Source organism: Lycorma delicatula, chromosome 13 (genome assembly GCF_047948215.1).
Source record: "Lycorma delicatula isolate Av1 chromosome 13, ASM4794821v1, whole genome shotgun sequence".
Taxonomy (NCBI): Eukaryota; Metazoa; Arthropoda; class Insecta; order Hemiptera; family Fulgoridae; genus Lycorma; species Lycorma delicatula.
Window position 1 is genome coordinate 54523922 of NC_134467.1, and position 27133 is coordinate 54551054.

Here is a 27133-nt window from a genome sequence, read left to right on the forward strand (position 1 = left end):
AGAGTGAGGGGGGATTATAAAAACAAAATGGTGATGTTAATTGGAAAATAAAATAAAAATTTAACAGTAGTACTGGTTTACAAAAGTAAAAAAATGGCCAATCTCAGCAAGAATACTTATCTGTACAATCATTACAATAACAACGATAAACATAATTTTTGTTTCCTAACATGCGATACATGATTTTACTCTGTTTTTTTATGCTGAAAATGAATATGAACTCAGAATCTTTCTATCACCCACCATTTCTCAAAAATTTTTTAATTTTAATTAAAGGATTTTTTCATTTTTCAACATATAGTTACCATTTTAAGCTTCTGTATTGTATTTTGATAGCTCATTTTTTATTGTTTAACTTCCTTAACAAATTTTTTAACCTATGAATAAACAGTACTAGAAAAAGATGTTTAATCATATCATAGTCACATATTATGACATTATATCTAATACTGAAGAGCGAGCCTTCATGGGCAAGATTAATCTGTACAGGTCAAAACATGTAGCTGAAAACACAGCTGTGCTTTTGTATTAAGCACTGGATTAAGGAATGAATTAATTTTGTTCAGTCTTATTGCTGTTTTAGGTTTGTTAACACTGCAATGCCTCAAAATTGTGTAAATAATGTGGATGTCTTTTGTAATGTATGTGGTGAGTTTACCGTAAAATCAAACAGAAAAAACATTACACCTTTATTAAAAAAGGATATCATTTGTAAAATTAGTGATTAGGATAAAATGTGGGCTCCTCACAGAACAATATAGTATGGACTAATTGTTCTGTTTATTTAAAATTAAATGACTTGGTTAGGGATTTAAATTTATCAAAAAATCAAGCTGAACTGTTATGATCAAGACTGCAAGATTGGAATTTACTTTAAAAAAAAAAAGTTTCAAGCTTTCGAAGCCGAAAAAAAGAACTTAATCAGTACTTTATTGATGAAAATAATTTGGTTTATTGCACAAATACTGATGCACTCAGGACAAGTTCATAAACCAAAGGACTGGCGCCTTTTCATAGATTCATCCAAGTATAGTTTAAAAGTGGTTCAACTACACAACAGTAACAAATGTCTTTCAATATCAATTGCTTATGGTATTAATTTGAAGGAGACATATACTGTGATGAGACATGGAAAAATAAATTATAAAAAACATAACTGGAACTTATGTGATGATTTGAAAGTTATAGCTATTTTGTTAGGCATGCAGTTAGGCTATACTAAATACATGTGTCTTCTTTGCAAATGGGTCAGCCGAGCTAGGGATAAACATTATGTTACCAAAGAGTGGAAGAAATGAGACAATTTAACTCCAAATAGGAAAAATATTATTTATGATCCCTACATTGAACCCAAAAAAATATTTTTACCCCCTCTCCATGGCAAGCTAGGACTAATGAAAAATTCTGTAAAAGCAATGAAGAAGGATAGGCCCGGATTTTTGTACATCAGGCAGAAATTTCCGAATGTAAGTGAAGGAAAAATTAAAGAAGGAATATTTTTTGGTCCTCAAATAAGAGAGTTAGTCAAAGATGATTATGTAACGGTAATGTTAAATAATGTAGAAAGTGCACTTTGGGCTTCATTTTAAGAAGTTTGCAAAACGTTTCTTGGCAAACAAGACTCCGACAATTACCACGATATTGTTTATGAACTTCTTACTTCATACAGAGTTATGGGATGTAATATGTCTTTGGAAATACATTTCCTCCACTCATATCTGGATTTTTTCCCGGACAACCTCAGAAATATAAGTGACGAATAGTGAATGTTTCTACCAAGACACTTCGGTGATGGAAAGCCGCTATTAAGGGAAATGAAATACTAACATGCTAGCCAATTACTGTTGGACATTAATTCAGAATGTGCCTGAGACTATTTATAAAAGAAAAGCATCAGAAAAATCATTCTAACACAGGTATGGTCATGCAAAGTTATAATTTTACAGATTTAACTATATTTTCCCTTAAATTTTTTTGAGTATAATTTATTTAAAACTAAGGGTGATAGAAAAATTGTATTTACAGATCTGTAATGTACGCAAAAAAGCAATTCAAGAAATGAAGCAATTCACTTAGAGAAAATTAAAAAAAATTTTTTTTTTGTCTACCGGTGTAATTTGAATTTATCTCATACAGAGGAATTTTATTAATCATTTTAAAATCCCAGTAAAATGAACTTAATTTACACACTGGGTTAAATTATTTGCAGGGATTTACGGTAAAAAGTTTTTACATCCACGATCACAAATTATAATTTAATAAAATGGAATAATCTTAATTTTCCAGTTTCAATTCACCTGCAGCAGTAATGTTATTAAATAAAAGCCATTGCCACACTCCTGACACACCTGGTGACTAATGGAAATTGTCACCATTGCATCATACAGAGTCTGTTTTACTTGAGGTTTTTGATTATTATACTAGGTTTGTTGTTGAACTATCTAAATATATTACCACACCTTTGATACTAATATCCCTGAATGGTATCACTGTGATATATGACACCATCAGAAGTTTGTTATTGTGGGAAGCTTTCGAAGACGGTCATCACCATATCAATGCTTGCGCCTGGGGCAGTTAAATCTGCATCAATCCTGGTTGGCCACCAATGAACCCATGAGGATCCTTGAGGAGTATGACCTCGAGGTCCTCTTGGTCCAGAAGCCATACACGGTCAGGAATAGGGTGGTCAGCTTCCATGGAGTTGATGTGATTCACTCTTGTGGGGGACGGCCACTCTCTGCGATCGTGGTCGGCTTGGTCTCGTTGGGTGTCTTCTAGATGCCCCATTTTTCTGATTAGCAATTCACTGTTGTACGAGGCACGAGGAATACGCTCAATGTCATACTAGTGTCGGGATATTTCCAGTTTGGATGGAGTATTGACGACTTGATGGAGAAGTTGGGACGGATCCTGGATGGTCTCCTGGACATCAGAGTGCTGGTTGTTCTGGACGACGCTATCGCCAAGTCTTCCATCTGGGATTCACCACTAACTGACCCCAGGGGCGCTGGTCTCACACAGTTTGTAGAAGCCAGGAATCTCTACTTGCTTAACAGGACAGAACAATCGTCGACTTTCTCTTCCTAACTGGGGGAAAGTTAAATCAACATCACCTTGTGACGGGCAATCTACTTAGGAGTTCAAGTAGTTGGACTGGCCCAAGGCCAGTGTGAGTGGTCGTAGGCTTATAACCTATGAGATCGTTTACAGATGCAGTCTATGAGCTCCAGATTCAGGTCGCTATAACCAAAAGGGTCAGGATGCGGCTGCCTTACAGGAGTTGGAATGGCACATAGAGCACAGGGGAGGCGGTGGAATTGATGGCTGAACAACTCAGCCAGGCCATCAAGACTGGCTGCGATAAGGTCCTACGGCGGCCTAGGCTAATGAACGAACCCTTGGGTAGTAGCCAGTCCGCTAGTCTGCGAGTGCCTGGAGCTGTCATGACCTCCGCTTCTGGGGAGCTGTCTTGTAGACACAGGTGAAAACCCAGGAAAAAGTGGTGGTCCTCTAACCTGAATATGCTGCACGCAAGAGTTAGTTATGCTAGGAGAAGATCATCCCCTAACGGGGATTATCATTGACGACATGCACACTGAGGGTCTGCGGATCTATCGGCGCGCCCGTAATGAGTATGTTCATGCTCTCAAGGAAGCCAAACTCAAATTTTGGCAACACTCTATGCGCGAGTTGCAAAGCATACCTTGACAGCTCACTAAGTTATGTTACCGGCCAAAGCTGTTGCACATGCTGTCCAATGTTCAATGCGGGTTGGGCCGTCATTTGTACATGGTGTACCGAGGTGTCTTTGAAAGTATGACCTCTTATGCTGCATCAATTTAGGCGCACAGACTGAACAGAAATCGAGCACTCAAAATTTAAGGAGTGTCCAGCGCAGAGCCTTAATCATATGCACTGATGTGTTTAAAACAACCTCCTTCGAGGCTACCACCATATTGGGAAAGGCTCTCCCAATCGATTTAGTGGTGAAAGTTCAGGCAGCCATGAGGAAATTGTGAAGAGGTAGGGAGGCTGAGGTATTTGGGATGTGGTTTCGAGGCGGGGCTGTATCTCCCTGCATCTCCTGCCTGTAGAGGAGGCTTTACAGCCTCACGATGGAAGCATGGCAGCAATAATGGCACGCCACAAGTAATTATGGTAGGTACTTGTATAGATTTATACAGGACGATGGTACGCTTATAGTTCATTTTTAAGGGCAATGGGAGCCCAAGTGCTCTCCAACCATACGAATTTGAACCAATATTTGTTTTGGTTCCACCTGGCAGCTGATGAGCTGCGCGTCTGCGGGGAGGTCCAGTCGAACGAACACATGATGTTCGACTGCCCAGCTCTTGAGGGGGCCAGAACTCAGGCCACTCTGGAACTTAGAGTTTAATTTAGAGTACAAGCGAGGCGAGTCAATGTGGTGTGAGCTGCATTGTCGGACCATGTGGGAGTTCCTTGATGCCATTGCTTTGTTCAAACAGCATCAGTAGTTTAAGTGATATAAGACTCCAACCGTTTGCCATAGGAAGCTACCCTTGAGAAATGGCTGGCCATCGGTCAAATGCAGCTCCTAGCGCTATAATATAGTAGACAGCTACTTTCTGGCATTCAGCAACCTAGGTGTAGCAGCAAATTTGCATCCTTGACAGAGTAAATTTTAATTTATTGACAAGTCATATATTTTAGTATGTAGACGGGGTGTGCCTACCAATTTTAGTAATATATGACAAATGAGCAGTGGGATATGCAAGCGAGTGGTGTAAAGCACCATGCTTATTCACACAGTTAGGTAAGCTCTAGAAGTCGTTTGTGATACGGACATCCGGTCTTATGGTTTAGCGCAACCGAATGGGGTGGTGGTGGGAGAAATGCCAGACAAACTAAATTAGAAGTTTGTTTAATAATAATAGTAGAGTATTCCATTTTAATTCTACAAATGATCAGTGCATCATTATTTTGTATATTGATATTTGGTATATGATAACTACCCACCTTGTAATGGCCAGAAAAATATTTTTTTATATTTACCAACAGGTAACATTTACCTGTCGGTATTTTACTAACAGGTAAAAACTGTCATTTTTGTTACTTTTTCCATGAGCTGTAGCATTTTTATTTTACATCGTACAGATGGTCAAAAAGGGTTTTTTGGAAAGAGTAAAGATGGAAATTCATATTAGTGTACTCAAAATTAGTTTTGTTACATATCCAATTCTTGTAATGTTTAGTGAAGTTACATTTACAAATTGTTTTTTTTTCTTAAAATTTTGGGCTCAAAATAAGTAATAAAGGGCTTAGCGTAACAGGCTTGGTTTTACCTTTTACCTTGTACGTACTAGTAGTACTTATAAAAAAAAATTGGACTGTTACAGAGAGTCCTTCATTAAAAAAATGGCCACCAAATCGTAAGATTTTAAAAATGTCTCATTTTTGGGGCTTGAAAACCACATGTGGGACAGGTGGCAAAAATCTGAATGTTTGCAGCAGTATGTACTTTTTATGTACTTTAAAAACCATATAAATTTTATTTTGTTACTCAAACGGATTGACAAGTAATGAAGCCAACAAAACCACTAAAAATACCATTCCGTCTACTGTAAACAATGTATCCATAACAATGTTATGTATTTTTTTCAGATTATACAAATTAAAACTTAACTCATTATAATGAATAAATTGGTAATTAATAAACAGTCAATTACAAAATTATAAATAATCAATTACAGAATGATAATAATTACAAAGTAATAATTATAAGTGTTCTGCCCAAAGGCAGGCAGGTTTTCACATGGCCATCCATTCTGCGCCATCCATTTTATTTTATAGTAACTTCCTTCCCTTTTTATTTGTCACCGACCTCTTGCTTTCCTCCCTCTTACAAATCCTTCCAATGCCATCACCAACAGGCAGACACATCTTAGCCAATGTCCCAACCAACTGCATTTTCTTCTTTTTATTATTTCAATAATAAAAAGAAGAAATTACAAAATGATACTTCAAATACATTAAGTTGTTCAATTCACTTTTGCCTATTTTACTCCTGCTAATGCACTCTTGAAGTGGAATAATTTGATTAGTTTGTTCACAATGGTCAACAGAAACCTTAATGGAAGAAATGACAACTGCTGAACAAGCTTTATTCACCGACCCGACTATACACATTAAGACTCATATGTATCTTAACAATCTGGTTCACTTTCTGTATCATCTTGTGGTTTTTGTATTTTTAAGCACTTTGTACACAATGCTCTGGCTGGAATTAATTTTAAATTTTGATTGTTTGTTAAAAGTGTCAAACATATTTCTTAATTGGTTTAGTATGATAGCTAAAAAGGGTCAGAGCAACTTTTCCCATTAATATGAAAATATTTATTTAAATATTCAGTTTTATAAAAGTACAAATATTTTTTGTTTCAGTACATCCTTTCTTAAAGATATCAATGTTATTTGAGTTGCTGTTCAGTAAACTCTAAAATATTGTGCAATACTGAAGATCTATTTAAAGTCAATTTGTGACATATTGATTCAGTGTGAATGCCAACTGAACACTCCATAATCCATTTTTATAAAATACAAGGGTTCTTACAATAACAATACAGTTAGCATAAATGATAAAACTACCAATTGCACCTCACCCTATTTTTATCCCAGTTTCTCTACAGCTCAAATAAAAATTTCTCTAACTGATAAAATTAAAAATAAAAGATATGCATAAAAGAAATGTTTGCTGCTAATGAAATTACTTTATAAACAAGTGTACATTACCAAACCATAGTATTAACACTAGCAACAGTACAACATATCATACTGAAATCAAATCAGTAACTGAGCCTTCTACAATGTTTACAATCAGGATTACACAAACATTCATATTCATGCATGTCTGTTCACTTTTGTGTTTAAAAATGAGTTTGTGTGTATGAGTCATACTTTAAGTAACAAACTACCTAGAATATAAGATATCTCATTATGTACACATCAAAATATTTTATGTAGTAGGTCTAAATTCTTATCTGAAACAATATATGCTGTGAATTTTTTGGATAGATTGTTCACAGTTATAAGGAACAGTGTTTTTAGCGGTTTTGTTAGCTTCATTACTTGTCAACTCCTTTGAGTAACAAAATAAATTTTATATGGTTTTAAACATACTTACCCCCTGTAAAAATTTCAGATTTTTACCACCTATCCCACTGTGGTTTTTGGGCTCAAAAATGAGACATTTTCAAAATCTTATGATTTGATGGCCATTTTTTTTAATGAAGGACACTCGGTAAGAGTCTAATTTTTTTTTATAAGTACTGCTAGTACCTAAGAGATAAAAGGTAAAAAACAGGCCTATTACCCTAAGCCCTTCATTATTTATTCTGTGCCCAAAATTTAAAAAAACAACAATTTGTAAACGTAAGTTCAGTAAATATTACAAGATCTGGTTATGTAACAAAATGAATTTTGAGTACATTAAGATGAAGTTCCATCTTTAATCTTTTCAAAAAGCTCTTTTTACCTACGTATAACGTAAAACAAGAACGCTACAGCTCATGGAACATGACAAAAATGGCTGTTTTTACCTGTTCGCAAGTTAGAAAATAGTCTATTACTCAAGAAAAGTTTTTTAAAAATATAAAAAAAATATTTTTTGGCCATTACAAAGTGGGTAGTTATCATATACCAAATATCATCAAAATAAAAAAAAAGTGATGCAATAAAATTTTTGAAAATTTGTTGAATTAGAATGTAATACCCCTAGGTATATATAGTTGGAATACATTAATCAGTGATTTTATTTTTTCAATCATCTGTAAATGACAAAGAGTCAAAACAGTAATCCAATTTAAATACCTCAGAAAAATAATGACGACTAAACAAAAACCCTCAATCCAAACAAGAACAATCAAACTAGCTAGAGCACAAAAATTAACCTGGTACACCTATAATAAAAAATTTCTACCCATTAATGCAAAAACAGACCAAGACTCCAGAAATCGAAAAAAGAATTGGAAGAACCTTCATAAACAAAAAGTACCAGAAAGACAAGTGTGGATCATGTACAAAATGTTAGAACCCATCACTGACAACAAGCGTAAAAGAGGACTAAGATTCTTTGGACATATCATGAGGATGCAAGATTTGAAGTTCTGAAACAGCTGGTACAGTAGAATCTCGACTCAAAAAACACCAACATAGAATGCAGATGGATCAGAGAAATACGAAAGGATCTGAAGGAAATTGGCCTTACACCAGAAGTAGAACCAGGCAGACCAGCGTAGAAACATGGCTGAAAACACAGGCAGCACCGTTCTATGACGAGGGTATTGGAAAGTTGGTACCACGCTACGACAAATGTCTAAATCAGTGTGGCGACTATGTAGAGAAATAGCGTAACTATTAAGTACTTGTTACAAATAAAAAATTTTTTATTTTCACTGTGGTTTTAATTTCGTGACCGATCGGACCTTGAAAAAACATAACCCTCGTAACTGAAACTGGACATTTTTTAATCCTAGGGATGTTCTAAAAATATTTTGGGATTTGTAAGGAATCCATGAGAAATCCTGCTTATCATGCTAGGGCATCCATTGGTTATCCTGAGGACATTCTTGTGCAATGCAGTCGACACGTCTGTAAACTATTCCAATCAGTTAAGAAGACTGTTGTTAATCAAATCCTACTCTAAAATTTCCAACAAAAACGGCAGTAAATAATTACTATATAACATACATTAGATATAAACTAATAAAAATGAATGATAAATAAATAACGGTATAAAAAACAGCATCTTCTAGAAATACACCTAAATTAAACCGCAACTTGATTTAAGCCAATCAGATACACCGACCACATTATTAACTACAATGCACCTTTTATTTACAAACTGGTTAAACGTATGAACAGAAATGTTCTAACCTAATGTATGAAAACAGCTCGTGCAAAAAGACTACAAAACAACTACACAATATTAAGGATATATATCGATATATTAAAATAGCAAATTACCAGAGAGATAATCAGCATCATAAGCAACATAATCCATCGTAGTCGCTTCACATTTAACAACACACTAGATTTAAAATTAGGCTTCTTGAAATATTTTCTTAATATTTCAAAAAAAACATTTTTCACGTTAAACAACAGCGAATACGCAGATGAAATCTTGAAGAACATTACTCTTACATAAACAAAATATTAATGTTTCTCACATTCATCAACAAATTACAGCGTGATAACAGTTTACTACAGAATAAAACAACATAAAAATAAATTCATACAACTTTAATGCAACCTATCATAAGCAGAAAACAACAATACTTTCAAAGTATGTCCTGATCCACGTAGACAAAGACATCTGCCTTGTGATGATTCCTGTTGCCACATCACCCCCTCAAGAACTAGCAACAGTAGAAAATATTTTCTATTTTAAATTTTTTTAAAATAGAAAATATTTAAGACAATTAGAATATTTACATAAAAAGAAAGTATAATTGATCCATTATAAGAAGATATGAAATAAACTAGCTGAGAAGTGTGACGGTACAAACTTATTTTACATCTATTATATATATTCATTTACTATTTCTTTCACCGACTGAGAAGCATATCCTATCAACATAATTCATTTGTAGTTTTACAAAGAATTCATTTTAGCCTATTATTTCTTGATTCCTTCCATAGTATTTTAAATTCCACAGTTCAGCGTGTATATTTTCAATTTGTGTACGAGCAAGTGAAGTGATACTTTAGGAATTACAATAATAATAATAATAGCTAACGTCTCCAGTTCCTTTTGTAATAAACACAAGAAATAAACTATTGAGAAATGAGAAAAGAAAATTGTTTGAAGTATATTTAATAAACAATTCAAAAAAAATTTATCAGTAATAGAAATGAAACCATAAACCTGAATTATTTAAGAGATGTATCAGTTAAGGACATGAAATTAAATATTTACTTTAAAGTGTATCAGGATGACATATTTTTCAAAAGGTATTATTTAAAAAAAAAAGAATGTTAATTATATAAATACTAATAGAAATAAATTTACATTTTATTTTTTATTCTGACTTCTCACTAAAAAGCGTAATACATGGATTTAAAGAATAACTCATTGTCATTTTATGCATAACAGTGGCATGACAAGTTTATTTGCAATTTCCCTTGTTTCTTTCTGTGTTTCTTTGAAGTCTACTGGTTATGCTTGAAATAAAATTATATTTTTGGAAGTTTTCATGACAATTCCTTTTTTTTATTTCAAACCTGGACTCTGACCTCTTTTACAAAAACTCTGTTTTTCCTATCGTTTACATAATAAGAATACATTTCCAAAAAGATTCAACAGTCAAAATTAAATTTTAAAAAAATTTTACTAAGAAAAACTTTATTCTTAAATTTAACTAGAGCAGAGCTTTCCTCTAACAGAAAAAAAAATCATAATGTCTGGAGGAATGCCGTAAGAAAATTCAACCGATATTAAATACTATAATAGACTGACCTAAAATTAATGAATGCTAAATTTACCTCATAATTTCCTTTAAGTGTAGATGCCAAATCTGCTATATGACTTAACACTTGATAGTCATGCATCAGCTGGCTCATTTCAAGGCACAAATTATCTGTTACACCACCGCCGCTACTGCTATTTGAAGTTAAGCTACCGTTAGGGGTTGTCAGCAATCTGCTCATTGTAGGAGAAGCAGTATTCTCTATTACCTAAAAACACGTATGAAATGCCTGTAATATAATACAGGAAAAAATTCCATTTATAGTCACCGTATATATTTTTATCCTGTTTATCACAATTAATGGGTTCTCTGGAACATTGTGTCATAAAATAAGTTCCAAAACCAGAAGAAAAGTTACCACCAAAAACAAGTGCGGTACATAAATTACATGAAAAAAATACTCACCTTTATTTGTTAAATATTTTTGATATGAGAAAAAATAATGCAAAAATTTATATAAAAATACATTTTACTTGCAAGTCCTTGATATCAAAATGTACCTTCAATTTTCTGCATATTTATGTTACACATTATGAATTAATATAACATTTTCTTATATAAGGCAATATAGAGTTCATGCGATAAGCACCTTCTGACTAAATCACTAACTGTTTCATAAGTGAGCAGCATTTATGTCTTCACATAATAGCCAGTGTGAATTTTTTGTTTTTCTCTATATCAACAGTGATACCAATTAACTATAATAGTTTAAAACATCCATTACTGAACGGTGAACAAATATCAAAAGTCTGAAATTTAATTAAATCGCCTCTAGAGTTGTTAATATTACTTGAGAAATCACAAGGTAAAAAACAGCATAAAAACTTCAATTTTGCATGTAGCTCAAACATCTTCACAAGTTATATTAATTAGTGTTGCTAAGAATTAATGAATCATCCGATGATGATGTATTCACTGAAGTGATCAAGGTTTCAGTGCTTCATCCTTTTAGCAGAAGGTTTCTGATGATGGATTCCATGGATGTTTCAAAAACTTCATGAACATCAGCAAAAGCATTTAGAGTTTTTAAAGGAAGCATCTTTAAAGTTACAAAAGTGCCTAATTTTTGTAAAACCAATACAGGGCCTCCCTTAACAAAGATGACTGGGTGCTGTGGTAGAGCAGTGTCTCAGCCTTTCACCTGGCAGTTGCAGATTCAAATCCCACTCAGGCATGGTATCTTTTCACTATGCTACAATCATTCATTAAATTCATAATTAGCTTCAGGTACAAAAAGTCTGAGATACACTAGAACTAAAAAAAATTAACTGAGATGCCGTTTACTTCATATACAAATTCTGTTATAAACTATAAATGAAGATTATTTGTTGTATGTAATTACTATTTCGTATTTACAGCACGTGACAGTAAAGCAGAACAATAAATTCTCTTTAGTTTCTGTTATCTACTACATGCATAAAAATCGGTCTATATTTTGTAAGTGTATATCTGCTGTACTGTAATACAGTGTAGTAGCTGTAGTGTGTTGCATTGCTTACTTGTATGCATTGCATTGTGATTATTGTTATAATGGCTAATTTTAGCAAAGATATTACTAATACAAAAATTAAACAGATGATAATATCAATGGACAAAAGATTAGAAGCAATTAAATGATTAAATGCTGGAGAATAGGTTATAAAAAATTGCTTATGAGTTTCATGTTGGAGAAACAACTGTCGGTGTTTGGAAATGGAACAAAAAAGAAATTGAAGAATACTATTCAAAAGTACCCAAACAGTTTTTAAATGAATGATCTATGCTGAAGAAACTTATTCAGGATGCTTTAGATGATGCAGTTCCCTTGTGGTTCAGGCAAAAGAGAATCTTTGGAATTATCAGTATCTGGCCCTAATTTGCAAGAAAAGGTAACTTAACAAAAAATTGAACAATCCAGATATGTTTTCTGCTACTAAAGGCTAGCTGGAGAAATTCAGAACTCATCACAGCATAAGACAATTAGCCATATCAGGGGAAAAATTATCTGCCGATACTGACTAATTTTATCAAAATATTTATTTTCTACTCTTGTTCAGTCAGAAAATCTGTGGCCAAAACAAGTATATAATGCAAATAAGACAGGATTAAATTTTAGAATGCTACCATCGAAAAAACTAAAATCAAAGGAAGAAACTTCAGCATCCAGCTTTAAAATTAGTAAAGAGTGAATAACTGTTCTTGTCTGCAGTAACACTAGTGGTGACGACTAAGTAACTCTTCTTGTGATCAGCAAAGCTGCTAAACCTAGGATTAAAAGATTTAAAATTAGATTCACTGCCTGTAAAGTACACTAACCAAAAATCGGTATGGATGAGTGCAGAAAGTTTTAAGAATTGATTTAACCAGCTTCATCCCACATGTGAAAAATTATCTATAAATAAAGAAATAATAAGAAAAATCAGTTGTGTTGTTGGACAATGCTTCCTACCATCTATCTGAATGTTCTAATTTTAGAGAACATTAAAACAATTTTTTACCACTAAATATGACAGCCATTTGTCAACTTATGGATCAGGGTGTCATAGAAGCAATAAAAAAACATTATAAACAAAAAGTGTTATCTCACATTCTAGCATCAGAACTTCAAATTAAGCCCAATTAAAGCCACTGACTGTAAAACATGTAATTTACATTTTCGCAGAATCATGGAATTCAATCAATAAATCGTTTACAAAAATACAAACAGAAAGTTGAAAGGTTAAAAATCAAAAAATTTTGTGTACCATGCCATCAAATGAGGAGTTTTGTGCTTTATTAAAAAACACACTGGGATGTGAAAATGTAAAGGAAAATGATGTGCACGAGTGATTAGAATCGGATTCAAGGGAACCAACATTTAAAGTTTATGACGATGATGATGAGACCGTGAAAGTTGTGACAGAAGAGGTTAATGAAATCTCCAGTAATGAAGATTAATTAATCAACTGATGAAAATGAAAAAAATAGTTACAACAAAGGGACTGTATTACTCACAAAGGTGTTCTCCAGTATTTACAACAACAAAACAATGTTTCTTTCCTTAAAGGTAGTATGAAACTGGTGTGATCATGCTGCTATGGCAGATGTTGACAAGACTTTATCGTTAAAAAATGAAACTAAGTTTATACGACTCGATGCAAAAGCGATTAGCGACTACTAATTTTATTATAATAAATACAGTAAAATAAAATAATAATATCGTAATAATAATTTTTATTTTGTGGCTTATTCTACTAGCAATTCAGTATTAATACGGTTTGTCTCTGAATTCAAGAACAAAACTTTAGGTCTTTTTTAACTGCGGAATCCATCATCCAAGCCTAGATCGGTTATCCAAACCAATTACCTCGATTAAGAGAGGTTCTATACAGAAACTCTCTGAAGCTCTTACTTAAAAAGAGTTCTTAAAACTCTCTGAAGCTCTTAAAGGGCGAGATTTATAATAATCTTACCAATATATCAGTTAACACAGCAAACTTATTAACATTAATTTACATAATGGATAGCATAGAAATAAAATCAGAAAATTTATCATATATAAATGTTCAGTTTTTGGTCAAGGTCACAGACACAATGCTGTTCAAGAAACCACAGTTTTGCCGATTTCGCAAATAACGGGATAGGATTTGTCAACAAATCAGTGAATGGTGTTATAAACAACATAGCCCAAGGTTGTTTATTATTACAATTCTGACCTGTGTGTGAATGATGATGTCAGCTGTTTGTCAGTCAGTTCTCTTCGTGCATTGGGTATGTTAGCTTCGGTGCTGTGAACATTGTTTTTTTGTTATCAATAAATCGTCGGGTCAAGCTCTTTACAAGATTTTTTAAGTTATCTAAAGACTTTATTTAATTTTTACTTACTGCCCGTGGCTGTTTCTGTATTGTCAGATACAATATATAAAAACTAAAATTAGATTATTTTTTAAGTAAAATGTTGTGCTTGGTAAGACTGGTCACGCTGTAAGTTAATTATGTGTTTGAATTCCTGTTTTTTTTATTTTGTGAATGTAATGTTTATTCAATTATTCTCAGTTAAGTCTTCTGTACCTGTAGCATAAATATTATTTACCGTATTGTTTTCCTTTATTATAGTCGATGCATAAACTCTTCTTGCGTCTGGTATAATGATAAATTTAACAAACTTTAAATAATGTTGATGTGCCGTTTTATTATTTTTTTCTCTCTTTTGTAATCACTACCCAATCCAGACCATCAGATCCTCTCAGAACAATAAATAAAAGAATACTTGGTAGTGAAATAATTACATAAATAAATAATGAGCAGTTACTATAAAGAAAAACCAATATAAAAGTCATCCTATTCAAGCAAATAAATAAATAATAGTTCAAATCAACTTTAATGTGCTCATGGTGAGATGGCTATCATATGACATCGCAACTCAGTCACAATGTATGTGTGTGAGTCAGTGTTAGATTACAAACACACAACCACCATCCTTCATATTTTGTCAGTAACTTGAACTGTCTAACATGTTCTGGAATTTTGCAGCTATGGCACTGAAATGTATGAACATATTAAAAATGAACGTTTCACAAAAACCACATAATGATAAATAACTAATACTTAGCCATTATAAAATTTTTGAATCGACCGATCTATATACATTTTCATTATCCATTATACTGTATGCACATTCTAATTTATCCACATGACAAAGAAACTTTGAGTTATGTGTTTCACCATGAGATGAGGTTTTTGGCTACAATTTAAACATTCTCTAATTTAGAATGACACCATTCTTTGTCCAGATAATATTTTCATGTACCTAATAATACTCACTTGTATGTCAGTAATAGGACAACTCCATTTAAGGCTTAAACGTTGAGGAGAAGGATTTACTGAAGTGGAATCATCTTTCTGAGTTACCGAAACACATACAAGTAAATCATTTAACAACAGCCATCTTCTATTTTTACATTTGCTAATAAGGCCGTATTGATTGACTTCCTGTAACAAAGTTAAATCTAGAGAAGAAAAACATTAAATATGATCAATATCATTTACATATATATATATTATGTTATTTTTATTTCATATAACAAACCTCTTGAGATCACAAGTTTCAGTCTTTTATGTCTGAAACGGATTTGTAATACAGACGTCTGAAATGGAATTGTGTGTGTGTATGTGTAACAGAGCATAATGAACAGATAGATCAGAGGATTACACTTATAATAATTCTGTAACTGTATGGATGCTTATAATTCCATTTCAGACATCTGTATTACAAATCAGTTTTAGACATAAAAGACTGAAACTTATTATCTCAAGAGGATTGACATATGAAATAAAAATAACACATAAAATTGTTATTATTTATAAATATGAGGTAAAGGAAGCAACTGTTATAAAATACATTTATTATAATCATTGTCATCAGTTACTGCGTTCAAGACACTCCCTCATTTTGACCATAAAAAAAAATGAATAAAAAAGCTAAATACTAATCAGTATTATAAAACCGACAAAATTCTGACCACTGAATACTTAAAAATATGAACAATTTTTTTTTTTTTTTTAAGAAACAGATTTAATTGACAAGCATTTATTGAAGAAGGAAAATGAATATTAGTAAAAAAAAAAATCTGAATGAAGACAACTCCAGAAAAAAGTGTATGCAAGTTGGAAAATTTGGATGAAGAGCACTGCTTAAAAAAAATCTGATGTGGACACAACATGATTTCCTTGTACGCCTATTAAATTACATATACACAATTTTTGCTACACTTCATTTAAACTTATTTCATTTGAAAGTGATACGATCTTCTAATTCTTTAATAAAGTGGGCAATTGCAAAATTGCATGGTGGAGGACACCACATGCATCACTTTTTTTGTGGTGTCCATCTCAACATTTTGTATTAGTAATATATTAATTTTGTTTCACATTAATCAAGTAGTGGTGTAAGTGGGAACGTGTTGGATCCGTGATAATGCACACATTGGTCCAAATCCGACTTCATATACGTATATTTTGTTTTGGCCTTTCTTTTTTCAATTTAAATATATTCATTTATTAATAATTAGCCTGTATAAAAAAAATTTGAATTAAAATGAAAAGTACTTAAAATTTTATTTCACTAAAAACTTCTGTTTTTTTTAAATTTTATTTCTTGGGCTGTATTTGTGCAAGATGCATGTGTGTGGTGGGGGTATGTGTATGGTGGGGACTCGCGCTAGTCAGTCAGTGCACTCTAGGCATTCAACAGTGTTGAACGTGTATCTGTTTATGGCTAAATAAAGTAATTTTAATGCCATGTATGTTGTGTCAATGCATTCAAAAACAATTGGTCCTCCGGGAGAGTTGTCGTGTCCAGGACTGTGGAGTTGTAAGAGTTTTTATTGACAATGTCAGGTGCATTTTGTGACAATTTGGTGCTTAAGTGTCTACCTTCAAGGACACTGGATTGCAGTAATACACAGTACATTGATAGTTAATGTATAAACCGTGGTGTATAATTTTATTGTATTTTTTTGTGTGTACATAGACAATCTATTCTGAACTGTGTAAATATTGTTAGTCAAACGACTTGCATGATATCATTCTACATTCCAGCCCAGCGATAAGAGGATTGCTGAGTCTACATAGTGTGATATGCGATCAGCCAGCGAACAATTAGTGGTGCTATACAATTTTGATTGCTATATTTACTTTACTGTAGTTGTAATTAGGGTCACCAATTCCAGTATCTAATTTATTATTCTGTTTCTTGTTTATTATTCAATCCTGAGAAATATTTATCTAAGTCATATAATTTATTTTTCCTTTTAAGTGTTAGCTCTTAATTATGTTTCTCATCGTATCTCCAATCAAAACATTCCTGTGTTAAGTAAATAAAACAGTAATTATTTACTTCTGCTCATTTATCATAAATCACTGTTGAAAGACATTTATTTTACAACCATTATTCGTATGATTAGTTTCATTTTGTTTACTGATTTTGATTTTATTTGTATTTTATAATCTATCAATAACAATGGCTAAGTTAAAAGATTTAAGGAAGCAACGTGGCTTTAATCTTTAATTTTTTAATTAAAAAAAAGCTTTAATCATTAAAGCTAAACTTACCAGATTTAAAAATTATGTTGCAAACAAGGCGTCGGTTGATGAAGTAGGACAATTGCAATTAAGATTTGAGATATTCAAAAAATTGTATTCAGACTTTGATGATGTGCAAGTGCAAATTGAATCTCTTGATGATACTGAAATGAGTCTGATAGAGATTCCTTTGAAACTGATTATTTCAAATTGGTAGAACAGGTGCAAAATTTCATTGAAAAACATTCTCCTAACCCCAAGTCAAAAAAAATTAATGACAGTACAAATATCAATCAAAATTCTGTGAGACTGCCATCAATCAATTTACCCACATTTCAAGGAAACTCTGACGAGTGGCAATCATTTTTTGATGCATTTAAATCTGTGATTGATGTAAATACATCTCTCAATGAGACGGAAAAATTTTACTACTTAAAATCGGCACTTGCTGCTATCCTACATTCACTCGGAGGATCAGCAGAAAATTACAAAACAGCATGGGAGTTATTACAATCTAGATATGAAAACAAGCAGTATTTGGTCAACAAACATGTTAAAGCTTTATTTGGTTTAAATAAGGTCAATAAAGAGTCTGCTAAATTTATCAGACAATCAAATGATAATACTCAAAAACATTTGCGTGCGCCAGAGAACTTAGGGCAGCTCACAAGCCAGTAGGATTCTATGATCGTCCACTTAGTGACAAGGCAGTTAGATAATAAAACATTGAGTGAGTGGGAAGCATCATTAAAGAATGATGAAATACCCACATTGAAGATGTTATTTCAATTCTTGGAGCAAAGGTGCCAGGTATTGGAAGTTACTGAGAACAGAAACGCTGGTGATAAGCGTTTATTTCCCGTTGGTAATTTTCAGAATTCAAAAAATAAATTTGTTCAAAAGGCAATATTTCTGTTAATCATGCATCTTCACTTAATAAATGTCCTTTTTGTGAAAATCTACATTCCATTTATTTGTGTGGGAAGTTTTTGTCCCTGGCAATACCAAATAGGGAGAAGGAAGCAAAAATACTAAGGTTATGCTTTTGTCTTTCAGAAAAACATAAAAGTAGTGATTGTACAACAGGTACATGCAAATCATGTGGCAAAAAACACAATACATTACTGCATTTTCCTGAATTGTAAAAAGGGAGAAATGTAGACAAACCACAACTTCCAATTGATGTAGTCATAGTATTAGTGCTCCACCAAAGGTGGTATCCCATTAGAACTCTAATCAAGTGAATGCTTCAGATTTGTTATCTACGGCAATTGTGACAGTGTTAGATCGTAATGGAGCTCCTCACTTATGTAAGGTTTTGTTAGATTCAGGCTCTCAGTCTAACTTCATAAATGAAAAAATGGTACAATGTTTATGCTTGAAAACAACATAAAATCGTACTGAAATTAGTGGTATAGGGCAATCATCCACTCAAACAACACAGAGTACCCAGTGTGTTATTAAGTCTAGAGTCGGCTCATTTTCTACAGCAGTGGATTGTATATTGTTAAAAAATATAGCCCAATGACTTCCAACACGTTTACTATTGAGATCCAATGTTAAAATTCCATGTAATCTTTCATTAGCAGACCCCGAATTTTTCAAGCCATCACATATCGATTTTTTAATAGGCACAGAACACTTTTTTCATTTAATTACTGATGGACAATTGAAACCAAGCGGAACATCAGTGGTACTCCAAAATACTGAGTTAGGATGGATAATTTCTGGAAAAGTGGTAGCATCAAGTCCAGTCACGGCAACATTAACATGTAACTTTGCTATTGAAGATAATATCGATCAACAATTACAGCAATTTTAGAGATTAGAGGTAGTTAAGCACAGTGAAGGTCACCAATTGTCTAAAGCAGAATTAGTGTGAAAATCATTTTAAAGAAACAATGACACATGATGACAAGGGCCGATTCATAGTCAGATTACCCATCCAATCTGTTGACAAATTAGGTGATTCAAGAGATACAGCAAAGCATACGTTGAAAGCACAAGAATCACGTTTTAGTAAGAATTTGTCATTGAAGGAACGTTATGCTGCATTCATGAAGGAATATGGTGAACTGGGACACATGGAGCTTGTGCCAGAAGTGGAGGTTGAATCAGAGCAATCAACATATCATTTGTCACACCATTCAACGACTAATGAAGCGACCTCAACAACGAAACTATGAGTTGTGTTTGATGGTTCGTGCAAGATCTCTACTGGAATATCTCTAAATGACATTTTAGAAGTTGGGCTTAAAGTTCAGGAAAACTTATTTCATTTATTAATAAAGTTCAGGAAACATCAATTTGTTTTCATGGCGATATTGAGAAAATGTACCGTCAGGTCAAGGTACATGAAAAGGATAGAGATTTATAACATATTCTATGGAGGGAGTCATCTGATAAGTCAATACAAACATTTCAAATGACCACAGTCACATACGGGACAGCATCAGCACCTTATCTGTCGACAAGATGCCTTTATGAATTTGCAGTACAAGAAAGTGAAAAATATCCAGAAGCATCAAGAGTAACAAAAACTGATTTTTATGTAGATGATGTACTCTCTGGAGCGGATACCGTAGAAGAAACAAAGAACATTCAAACAGAACTAATATTAATGCTTCAGTGTGGAGGTTTCCAATTAAGAAAGTGGTGCAGAAATGATTTCAGACTTCTTGAGTGGTTACCTAACGCTCACAAGCATCAACAATACACTGTGAAACAAAACAAGGAAGGAGAATCTCTGAAAATGCTTGGTGTAATGAGGAATCCAACCAAAGATACCTTCTTTGGTTGATGCTGATCTAATTGAAATTAGATCAGCACCTCACAAGACAGACACAAATCGCTTCATTATTTGATCCGTTGGGGTTAACAGCACCTGTAATTTTGAAGGCCGAAATATTTATGCAGCAATTATGGTTACTAAAGATCAGATGGGATGACCCGCTGCCTGCACAACTTCAGCAGTCATGGAGGAATTTTGTAAATGAGCATCCAGAACTGTTGCAAGTTCCAAGAAAGTTATTCCCTGCTGTGACAACTGACGTTGAAATTCACGGGTTTTGTGATACATCGGACCTTGCATCTACATTAGAAGTAATTCATCTGAGCTTGGAATCAACATAACACTCCTGTGTGCAAAATCAATAGTCGCGCCCATTAAGAACGTATACTTACCCCGATTAGAACTCTGTGCTTTTGGCACAACTTGTAAATCAAACAGTAACATCCATAAAACTGCATTGTTAAAAAATCATAATGTGGTCTGATTCAAGTCACTCCAACTTGGATACACTAATCGAGTCATCAGTGGAAAACATTCATAGCTAACAGGGTGGCTCAAATACAAGAAGTGACGGGATCAGGTGAATGGAGACATGTTCGCAGTGAACACAACCCCACAGACTATATGTCTAAAGGTCTCATGCCTAGTCATATCCATAATGTGAGCATGTGGTGGAATGGTCCAGGATGGTTAGCTGAAGGTAGAAACAACTGGCCTGCTATGAATTTGAAAGAGACAAGAGTTAGAGAAAAATAAGACTTCAGTGATTGCAGTGCTTTCAGAGACAGTGGTGTTCTGGACAAGATTTTCATCATTTTCTAGACTTCAAGGAGCAGTTGCTTACTGTTTAATATTCATTAACAACTGTAAATCTGATAAAATCAAACATGTTTTCAGTAACCTAACTGTAAATCAGCTTAACTCAGCAATAAGGCAGTTGGTGAAACTGGCACAGAAGGAGCAATTTCATGAAGAACTAGTCAAGATGCAACAAAAATTACCAGTACATAAGAAGAGTCAATTAAAAACACTTAATCCATTTGTAGATGACAATAACATAATTACAGTTGGGGACAGATTTCAAATTTTGCAGTTGGTTATTCCCAAAAACATCCAATGGTGTTACCGGCAAAACATCAATTGACTGAATTAATAATGAAATATGAACATCTAAGACAATTGCATGCTGGTCTGCAACTGTTGTTATCCTCAGTGCACACAAAATTTTGGCCACTGGATGGAAAAATACAGCCAAAAAGACTGTTCGTGAATGTGTGACATGTGTTCGAATGAAGTTAAATGGATTTGAGCAGATTATGGGTGACTTGCCTCCTGAACAGGTGCAATCAAACTGTCCATTCATTAATACAGGAGTCGATTATTGTGGCCCAGTGTATATACGACCAAGTAACAAAAGAGGCGTTACTTCAGTGAGGGCTTACATTGCTGTGTTTATCTGTTTTTCAACTAAGGCCACTCATTTAGAACTATTAGCAACCTTTCGACCGATGCATTTCTAGGCGCACTAAAACGGTTTATGGCTCGTTGTGGAAAGGTATCGCAGATATTCTCAGATAATGCCACTAATTTTGTCAAGGCAACCGATGAACTGGAAGAGCTCAGCAAATTATTTAAGAGTGATGAACACCTCAAGAGAGTAGAGGAATGCCTGGCACAGAGCAACATAACATGGCATTTTAACCCTCCTTGCTCTCAACACTTCGGTAGTCTGTGGGAGTCAGGCATAAATTGGTGAAATATCTGAAACAGTTGAATGGAAGCGCAGCCTACACTTATGAAGAAATGTATACACTTTTGAACTTAATCGAAGCCTGTCTAAATTCCTGACTAATAACACCATTATCAAATGATTCATCTGATTTATCCCTCTTAACACCCGTTCACTTCCTGGTTGGTGATGTGATTTCAGCTGCAGTGGAGCCGGACCTGCGAAAGATTCCTACCAGTCAATTATCCTACCAGCAACTGGTTCAGCAGCAGCTCCAAGTGTTCTAATCAAGGTGGTCAACTTAATACCTGTCCAGCCTCCAAAATCAAGTAAAGTGGCAGAGAGACAATTATCGCAATCATCTGTAGGTGATTTGGTTATCATCAGGGACGATAATCTTCCTGCTATGAAATTTGAGAATGGGGCGTATCCTCATGCTTCACCTGGGAAAAGATGGACTGCCAAGAGTGGCATCACTGAAGGTAGCCTCTGGTATCATCAAGAGAGCAGTGGCAAGATTGCGTCCACTCCCTACACATAAATAATGTGTATGTAATAATTTATAAAAAATGATTGTGTTTACAGGCTCTGTTGTGTCCAAGGGACACAAGTCCCTTGGACACAAAGTACTCTATAATGTCATTGTTACAGACTTATAATTTTTCAGTATTTAGATTCTCACTGTTATTTGGTGTACTTATTCTTTGTCAATTGTTCCTTATTTTATTTCATTTTATTTATTTTTTATTTTTTTGTATGTTGAAGGGGTTTCCTTCAAAGTGGGGGACATGTTAGGCTGTGTGACTGTGTTTGTGTGAGGTATATATGCGTGCGTTTGTTGGAGTGAGAGTGGTGGGAGAGTGTGTGTGTGGTGGGGATTCACACTAGTCAGTCAGTGCACTCTAGGCATTCAACCGTGATGAACGTGTATCTGTTTATGGCTAAATAAAGTAATTTTAGTGTCATGCATGTGGTATCAATTCATTCAAAAACAGTTATTTTGAATTATTACTTACTGTAATTTTTTTCACAATCAGAGGTTAATAATCACTAATAAATCAATATATATTTAAATTAAAAAAAAAAACATGTTAAAATATAAGTCAGATTTGAACCGATGTACCTTCCTTCTTCTAAGATCCAAATATTTCATTAATTAAACTTTTATTTGGCTATAACTCTGGAACAAATGAAAATAAGTACCACTTGTGATATATATCATTGAAAAGCTCTGAATGAGGGCTTATTACTGCAGTTAAGAAAAAGTCCAAAATTCAATTTTTTTGGATTTTTGGCTTTTTTACACTTTTGGTCCTGTCAATTACAATCAAAAGGGAAGGTGTACAACTAAATGTTACAGCACTCCTAAATTCAAAATGTCAACATCCTATGGCTAAACGTTTTTGAGTTATGCAAGATACATATGAACATACATATACACAAACATCACACCAAAACTACTCAAAATGGATTCAGGGATGGTGAAAATGGATAATTCCATTTAAATCTGAATACTAAAATTTTTTGCAATCACAATATTTCCTTTACTTCATACAATGAAGTAAAGAGACTAAAAATAAGATGTAAAATTTAGGTGAAAAATTTTAGTTTAACTTAGGTAAACAATTCAAGTGAAGAGTGTATCTCTTCAAAAACCATGAAAGTTAAGTACAAAATTTTAAGTAAAGAATCATTTTTGAAAAAAAAAATTGCAAACACTGAATGGAAAATTTGCATGAAGATTTTACACGATTATGTAGAGTATCATGCTTTTTAGGGACTAGAACTACGGTCTTCATAAAAGTCTTCTGGTCATATCTCACTTCACAACTGCTGTTCTCTTATAATCTTTTCTTATCAAGGTATTTAATTATCTCCTTTGACAGCTGATCTATTCTAACAGCTTTACTGCTGTTCATATTCCTCATCGCTCATATAATTTTGCAACATTAAGATTCCTTCTCTTACTTCATTCCCTTCTGTTTAATCCTAATCTTCTATGAAAAAATCTGATGTGGATGTCACATGATTTCCTCTGTATGCCTAATAAATTACATATACACATTTTTTCTAAAATGAAAAGTACATAAAATTTTATTTCATTAGTGACTTCTGATAATTTTTCCTTTTTTATCATTATTATTTATCGTAAAAATTTTTTTACAATCACAGGTTAATAATTAATACATCAATATATTTAAATTTAAAAAAAATCTAATGTGGACACTAAATGACTTCCTTGCATGCCTATTAAATTACATATACACATTTTTTGCTGCACTTCATTTAAACTTATTTCATTTGAAAGTGAAATAAGATTCTCCAATTCTTTAATAAAGTGGATACTTACACAATTGCATGATGGTAGACACCACATTGCATCACATTTTTTTGTGGTGTCCGTATTAGCATTTTATATTAATTTTGGTTCATGTCGCTCAAGTAGTTATGTGGTGTAAGTGAGAACATGTCGGATCCATAACCATGGACACATCGGTTCAAATCTGACTTCATATACATTAATTTTTTTAATTTAAATATACTGATTTATTAATAATTACTAAACTGTAAAAACCTCTGAATTAAAATGAAAAGTACATAAAATTTTATTTCACTAACTTCTGATTTTTTTCATTTTTTGTATTGTTATTGAATTATTATTTTTTGGAAATTCTTTTTTTACAATCAGAGGTTAAAAATAATTATTAATAAATCCAAGATATTTAAGTTAAAAAAATATGTATATGAAGTCGGATTCAAACCAATGAGCCTTCCCTTTGTAAGCTCCAAATATTTCATTAATTAAAATATCAGTTGGCTATAACTCTGGAACCGATGAAAATAAGTGATTTATGCTTTTGCATTTTATTATATTTTCTTTTATTATTCAACAGTTTTTAAGTATCTCCTTCTAAGAGAAAAATAAGAAATTTAAAATGGAGAACTGAACTAAACAACTGTACATGTCTGATCGCTTAAATTTAGAAATTCAAAAAATTTTCATTTGTAGTTCCACATAAGATACACCAAGCACCAGTACTGGAATGTTGTAGTACATCGGTTGAAATTAATATAAAAACAAAATTATAAAAAAGGTGAAAGAGACAGAAAGAATTTGATATAAGATCAAATGTTGTAGTGATGCGCTGGAACAGGTTAGAAGTTATGGATCTTTAGGATTAATTAATAAAATGATATAACAGACAAAAAAGAAAAAATACACAACAGGATTTGAAAGAAAATTATGTTTATAATGTAAATAAATTAACACTGGAAAATATTAATCGCAAAAACAACCTGAAGATATACAAAGAACTGTATCACCTAACATTAAATGGCTCAGAGACATGGACTGCAAAAGAAAATCATAAAATTAAGCGCTTGAGAAAAACAATACATCAATGAAAAACAGACAGCATAGAATAATGAATGAGAAAATCAGAGAAAAATTAAGATTAAGATGTTAATGGAGCTTATGAATAGACAGTATCGATAGAAGATTTGGATATTTGGTCTTGAGATGCGATGAAAACATGACATGAGTAGCGTCTTTGACACAGAAGGAGGAAGGCCTAGAAAAATGTGGGATATAGGAAGAAATCGGCAATAACATTTCACACTTTCACTGTTTCCCCTTCTCTATATAAATTTAGGTGTAATCTGGTATTTAATTTTTTTATTTACAGCATCAGGTTTTAAGAATTTGATATAAATTAAAACCCGCATAAAGTGTATAGAGTGTTTAGTGTTTGATATGAATTTATACTCTCAAGCACAGGCATGATTGTATACAGTGTGTAGCATATAACAAGAATGTACAACTGTGTTAAATCATTCTTATTTTCTAACCGTGTACTATTTTATACAGACGTAAGGATTATGTTTTATATTAACATAAGAAGGGTAATTATGAGCATATGTTGAGACAAATATACACATTACTCGTAAAAGTTTTGGAAGCATATCAGTTCTATCCAGGATGTCTGAAATAGTGTTGGCACTGCTAAAGTACAGTGGTGAGAACAGTGCACTACAGCAGGATGTCATAGATAACAAGAAGCCAGTCGTAATCTATCCCTCCCTGTGTGTCAACTGAGCTCTCTAAATTTAAGTAACAGGTAGTTCTGCATAGATTAACACAATTTACAGATGCCCCAAAACTTTGTCGGTAAAAAGTAACAATATTACATTATAACTAAAAGAAAATTTTTTTTGTTGATGCATTGTCATACTCAAAGGTTCAAATCTTACCATTTGTATCAGTTGTAATTCTAAATATTTCATACAACTTATAATTTTGTTACAAAAAACTAAGCAAGTTAGTGAGCTGGTAAATCAGCAATTTCGGGTACTTTTTCAAATTTTGATGGGAAGGAAGAATGAAAGGACAAGTCTTTTGATGACTGGTGGGAAAGTATTGTATTTGCAGTACTGAGATCTACCCACCGGGTTGGTCTAGTGGTGAACGCTTCTTCCCAAATCAGCTGATTTGGAAGTCGAGAGTTCCAGCGTTCAAGTCCTAGTAAAGCCAGTTATTTTTACACGGATCTGAATACTAGATCGAGGATACCGGTGTTCTTTGGTGGTTGGGTTTCAATTAACCACACATCTCAGGAATGGTCGAACTGAGAATGTACAAGACTACACTTCATTTACACTCATACATATCATCCTCTGAAGAATTATCTAAACGGTAGTTACCGGAGGCTAAACAGGAAAAAGAAAGAAGTACTGAGATCTGGAAATGAATGTTGTAAAACACACATCCTAAGAAGTTCCTTGGACATCTTAAGCGACGATTAGATACACTGTACTAAAGGGTACAAGTTTTTTGATGCAGATATTGCGAATTAATATTCTTTAACAACTTTTTGCTAAAGATAGATAAAACAAATAATAAAATTTCAAAATAGTACAATTATAAAATTTGTGTAATTAAAAAATCAATAACACATATTTTAAACCTGAATGTCTATTAATCCGGCCAATAAAATGGATTTAATTTTTTAGTAGTAGTTGAATGTACGTAACTGAAGATTTATGCTTTTGTATTGTATTATATTT

General features: G+C 33.1%; 1 protein-coding gene across 1 annotated transcript in view; it reads right to left on the reverse strand.

Annotated features, from left to right (window-relative positions):
• LOC142334077 (rho guanine nucleotide exchange factor 10-like) overlaps positions 1-27133 on the reverse strand; it is a 238382-nt gene that overhangs the window by 51947 nt on the left and 159302 nt on the right. The window contains exons 10-11 of the mRNA XM_075381754.1: positions 15291-15458; positions 10525-10716 (exon numbers count right to left, since the gene is read on the reverse strand). Of these exons, the coding sequence (XP_075237869.1) occupies positions 10525-10716; positions 15291-15458 (360 nt within the window). The remainder of the gene's footprint in view (positions 1-10524; positions 10717-15290; positions 15459-27133) is intronic.